The sequence below is a fragment of the Mesitornis unicolor genome, unplaced genomic scaffold (genome assembly GCF_000695765.1).
Source record: "Mesitornis unicolor isolate BGI_N332 unplaced genomic scaffold, ASM69576v1 scaffold27647, whole genome shotgun sequence".
Taxonomy (NCBI): Eukaryota; Metazoa; Chordata; class Aves; order Mesitornithiformes; family Mesitornithidae; genus Mesitornis; species Mesitornis unicolor.
In genome coordinates, this window is record NW_010198897.1 from 36,590 (window position 1) to 42,589 (window position 6,000).

The following is a 6,000-nucleotide window of genomic DNA, read 5'->3' on the forward strand; positions in this document are numbered from 1 at the left end:
AATGCTAAAGAAGCTTCATAGGTTACTTATTTTCTTACAGCAGTTTTTTGAAGTTTTTGTACAGTGTTGAATTAGTTATCTTGTACCATATCTGCTACTTCTAGCTATTCATTTTTATTTGCTGTGTGTTATTTTGGAAAAAAGGTGTCATGCCTGAATGCCCTTAAAAAAACCCCAGACCCCTTAATTCTGGTGATTGTGACCTAAAAGTCAGATTGGTGTCTTGAAAAACTCAGGAGATGTCAAGAAACTATCTCACTCAGGAGCTCATTTTTCTGTTCTTCAGAAAAGCATCATGTGCAATTACAAGATGTCCCATCCTGGAGAACTACTGTCTTTATTAACAACTTTATTTTCTGTAGAATCTTCTACACTTCAATGTCTTTAAATGTCCTGTTAGGGGACGAGCGAGCATCTAAGCCCCTTTTAAATTCCTCTATTGCAGACAGACTGTCCACAAGACACTGGGTTGTACTGGAGTCTGACTTGTAATGCAGTCTAGAAGTTACTTATCCAGATGATCAAGCATTCACCTTTTCAGTGTAAAGCTCAAAAGCTGCTTTTCTATTGCAGCCTCTTAAAAAGCTGAATGAAAGACTACACAACACTTCAGCATGCTCCAAGAATCATCCTTCTTCTCGAACATTACCCTACCCGTGAAGAGGCTGAAACAGTCATTTAACAATTACGGGCCACATCTGTCACTAACACTGTGATAGGTCAAGATTTCTAATTCCGTGAAAGAGGTCAGGGGAAGGCGAATTTGACATAGCAAATAGCCTTCATTATTTTTATTCTTTTCATTAAAGCACCATGACTTTGAATCTGTGTGAAAGAGTTTGGGGGTGATTAGCCATTGAAATTACTCAGGATCAGTTGCTTACAGATGGTAATCTGACTTTCCAGTGGAGTACTAAACAATGAAAACAGTATCCAGAGTCACAAAAATTTACTTCTGTTTTCACTGGGACTGGAACTTGCCTGCTATAAATGAAAGAAATTGTTTGATTCACTGGTAAATGTACTGACAGCATGGAGACATAAGAGGTTCCTATGTCGAAGGTAAAAGTGAAATGAGGCAAGTGCCAGCCTATACACTGTGAGCCAGTATGCATAAATAAAAATGTGTCCAGTATGCTGATATATTATCAAATGAAAAATCCGTATTGATGCTGATACAGCTAATGACTTTGTGTAAGTTTGAAAAAGAAAATGATGCCAGCATTCGCTGCAGTATGGAAAGGGAAGTACTGAGGTCTGACAGAATGCAATTTCAATAATTTTATGCTTTAGTACAAATAGAACGATAGCTTGAGAGAAGAGAAGACTCTTCACTGGAACAAGTCTTGTTCACTGCAATTATTACTGCAAGTTTGCCTTAAAAAAAAAAAAGAATTAAAAAAGGCAACTAAGGAGAGACTGAGTCTCAATTTGCATGGCTGTGAGCAGACCAAGTAGATTGAGGCTGCCTAGGAGTGGCTTTACAGGCTGAGACAGCCACAGCTGCTGTCAAAACAGTATGAAATGCAGTTCTTCTGACGTGTTTAGTATTGTTCATGAGACTTAATACTTAGGATAAAAATGGTGATGAAAGTAAGACTAATTATTGTTATTGACTGCAATCTGGAAAGAATGGCCTCTTTTACATGCAGCAGATTGCCAAAAAAAACCAAAACAGGAGACTAGAAATTAAGGAATGAGTCCGTATTCCTGTCAAATGCCGTGAATTAGCCACAGGAAGTATTCCTACTCCCAAAGAAAAAAAAATGGAAGATAAAAACTTGAAACAAATTTTAAAACAAACAATCTTTTTGTAATATCATCCTTGTCGTAGAGCAAAGGCTTTAAGTGCTGCCATGCCTGCAGACAAGACATTCGAGTGAAATTGAATTGGCACAAATACATCTGCACATGCTCATGCAAAATTGATCAAAGCAGATTCTCACAACAAATGCAGCAAAAGGTTTGTTCTCTGCAATTATTTATCTTTTGGTATCGTACTACAATTCAGCATACAGAAAAAGCAAGTTCTAAAAAGTCTGACAGGAATAGAAAGGTGTCTGGACAGTGTCTGTTGTTGGAAAAATCGTATTAAAGGAACACAGCAGATCCATCAGCAGCACTGAGAAAATGAAAGCAATAGTCCTTTCCACAATTGACACATTACAAGTCCAAGTTTAAATTGGCTTCTCCTGCATCTCCATATGGTGTAAGAACTGTGATCTCCCACATGGAAAGGAAGAGACCAGTTACTGAAAGAAAAAAAAAAAGGAAAAAAAAAAAAAGAAAAAAGCAAAAGCAGTAGAATAATACTCGGAAGCATTCAGTCTGGGCTGGTGCCAGCGCTATTCTGTGAAGTATTCCTTATGCAGACTGTGAGTAATGTGTGCTTAAGATGCAATGAAAAAGCATTAATCTGCAGTGGGCTTTTGAGCATATGCTTAGTGTTAGGCATGAGTTATCCTGATTATAGATACATGCATGCTTAAGTGTTTATGTTAATCAGAATTACGGTTTTAAAAGTGCTCACAATAACGTTGACACAAATTTATCTTTTCTTCAGAAGGCCACTTATCTTGCAGCCCATTTCTCTCATTTCTTGGAGCATTTTCCATCAATAATGTATTTTGTACATGGTGTTACATCTTCTGCATGGTACCTGTTATCTTTGGTGTGAGCATTTCACCATTCTCTCTCAATTCTTCTGACTGCAGTTTCATTGTAAACATGCACAGGAAGAATGCAATAGGTACATTACCCTTGTTTTGAAAAGTAATTTAAGATTCTGTAGTTAAGCATCAATTAAAAAACGATGAATTAAACTTGAAAGACAAAGCAATGTTAGCGTTGTAGCCAGCTTTATTTTAACAGTAACTATCTTTGAAGTTCCTGAATCATTCTTAGTTTCGATGTTCTCAGTTTTAAGTAATGCCACTAAAACCAGTTAGAGGTCCATAGCCTCACTGGATGCTGATGTTTCAGAGGAGCACCTGATGCACGTGGGATCCTGCGCGTGTGACGCAACAGAGGATGCCAGTTTGCACTACAGGAGACCCAGTGCGTTCCTTAGTTCGTGGCGTTATGTGGATTTGCCAGCTACCATGTCGTGTAGCTGCCAGCAGCCACACAGAATATCAAACCAGTATCTTAGTGAGCATTTGTGCTTCAGAGGAGGAATACTATATGCTGCAGTGATTATTTTGCACATTTTTCTTTGTTCTTAACTTCGTTGTTGCAGAACTGACGGTAGACTCCTACTCTTATTAGTGACTCAGAGATTTAAGTGTTGGCCTGATAAAGCTGGAGATAATTCAGCAGAGGCTGAGTGAACAAGCGACTCACGTTAGATTCTGTGGGAAGGAAGTTGGTCAACAGTGTTTTGGAAAGGCTGTTGCATCTTGTGAGAAATTACTCAAACCTGAAAGATTGGCCCAGAGGCTGTTGTGTCCCTACAGAGCATTTTCAGGCCTTTCAGCAGAAGTATGGTGTTATAGGAATTGCACCAGTAATGCCAAGGTCAGCATCCCATTTTCTCGTGGGTGTTATTTGTCCCAATGACTGAAGGTGATCTAAACTAAATCTAAAATGAAAATTTGCCTTCATGCTTTTAAAAACCCATGTTTTTTTATGTAAGAATGTGTTAAATGGCAGAAACTTTGAGCACAAACTGTTAGCAAAAAATGCATTTTAATGTTTGCATACAGAATCAAATGCTGTGCACTGAAAAAACGGTACATATATTTTCTGTTCTTCTGACACAGTCTCAATTTTGCAGTAACCTGTAGATATTAGCTGTGTCACCAGTAGATGGCAATATTGCTTATTCCATATAGCTTCCATATGCTTGGCAGGTCCTTCCAAAAAGCTGTTCCTATCCAGGAAAAAACAAATAATTTTTCGTATGTCTTTTAAACCAGAACATTATATGTGTTTGACAGTAGTAACTGTATATTATTAAGAGCACAGTTTGGCTCAAGTTCTGTTTATTTGCCTCGGACTCTAGAGAGAGACGTCTTCTGATTTCGAAGGACGTGTCATCTAGGTCTTCGAGCTTGTGTGTTGTAGATTCAGCTGTACTAGTGGGACAGTTTATCTCCTCCAGCTGCTCACCACCATCCCTTTGCTGGAGGTTCCTGCCCTTGGAGAGCAGTTTGTACATGCATTTTTAAAATCACATTAGGAAGAATCATCTGGTTCAAGCAAACCCTGCCAGTTTTGCTTGAGGACAATTGAAGTTACTTCAGCTGCTCGAATGAGTAGAGCAGCAGTGTTGTGGTGGGTGTCTGGAGGTAGTCAGTCTTCCACAGGCAGGAGAACAGCCTTCTCACAGGAGAACATCTGTGCACAGTCTGAAGATCTCGCTCTGCAGAGATGTCACTTCGGACTTACATGGGTTTTCTTCTAAAGTTAACATTGCTTTTTTTAAGCATAGGTGCACAGACATATGCACTACCTTACTGGTTGAAGCAGTCCTGTGATGAGTTAGAAATACCTTAACTCATTCAGGACCTGATGATTGCTGTTAAGATTACATGTCATGGGGCAGGAAAAAGCTGGAGGTCAGGAGTTTTGTTTTTACATAGTAGTCTGTATTTAAGAAACAGAAACAATATTTACCCAAAATGTGAACTGGGAGATTTTTGTGTTAGATGCATATCCCATGCTTTCTAATACCTGTGAGTCTTTCCTGACCCCTAGTCTTTCTACTTCCTTAAATTTTGTGTAAAATAGCATGAGATCTCAGTCCTCCTCATTTCTTTCTATTTCTGTTTGTATTGTAGTCTAACTAACATTGTTCAGAAATGTCTTGGGTAGGACAATCATAACTAGGAGTAAGACAAGCTACAAAAATATCAGTGTTCTTTAATATGAAACCATGTTGTTTTGCATACCTTGGAGATAAACCTCAGGGTTTTTTTCTTAATTTAAATTTTTCTTCAAAATTGGAATGTAACCCAGGACACAGAGGGAAGCGATTCAATAACCTTTGACCTTCATACAGGAGCAATAAATCATGCTCCTGTCCAGAAGAGAGGGGCTTTAGTGAGCTTGTGTCAAATCCTTTTTCTGTTCTGTTCTGTGAAAAAAAGATGGGATACTTGAATAGCAAAGAGATGGCTGATTAAGATTAAGATTTATTACTGGAATTACTTGGAGAGAGCTCTAATATCTGCAAACTGAGTGAATAAACTTTCCATTATGTTGTATATTATACCTGATAGTATTTGCTAGTCCTGCCTGTTTTACAGGTCCAAGATGCATTGCGAAATTTAAAAGTAAAAATTTGTTGGCACCTATCTTTGTGGGTTGGCATGGATATGATACTGAGGGAACTAGCAGAACTCCTGTAGCATCAACATTCCTTCTCTTTGAGGGTCTTTTTGATTTTGTCAACGGAGTGTTGGTTAGGAGTTGGTTCCGTTTCTGACAGTGCGACCAACTCACTGTGGCTTTTTAGATAAATCACTTAATCTCTGTTTTCTTTTTTTACCCTCTCTTTAAGTAAAATGAGAAGAAAAAAATCAATATATATATATATATTCATTGTCATTTGTCATTGAAAAATACTTTCTAGTATTAGGTACAAAGATAAGTCTTTAATAATTATATTTGCATGTAAGTATATTCTCAAAGATTAAACTCAATGACATACTGTCCCAGTGTAGAAGACTTTACTGCTGAATTCCTTAAGAGTGCTGATATTTAATAGTAGTCTGATCTCTGAAGTAAAATGCTCTGGTCCTAAAATAATTTGCCTCAGGTAGAACTAGTCACACTTGAAACTATTGCTGCACTCTCAAATTGGATGGAACACCTTTAATCTAGAAATAGATCTTATAGGTGTTCCTCAACTGGAGCTTCACATAACTCTGTCAATCTGCAGCAGTCCCTGCAGTTTTCATCATCCTTATTCCTATAGAATTAAGTAGACAGGTTTAATTGCTTACTTTTACTTTTCTATTTTTGTGTGGACAGGTAATCTCACCTCAGCGCATTCCT

General features: G+C 37.9%; 1 protein-coding gene across 1 annotated transcript in view; it reads left to right on the forward strand.

The window, feature by feature from the left end:
* Window positions 1-6,000, forward strand: part of DCP1B (decapping mRNA 1B) — a gene marked incomplete at its 5' end in the record, with an annotated part of 43,862 nt that overhangs the window by 35,705 nt on the left and 2,157 nt on the right. Inside the window, 1 exon segment of the mRNA XM_010189298.1 lies at window positions 5,977-6,000. Within this exon segment, the coding sequence (XP_010187600.1) occupies window positions 5,977-6,000 (24 nt within the window).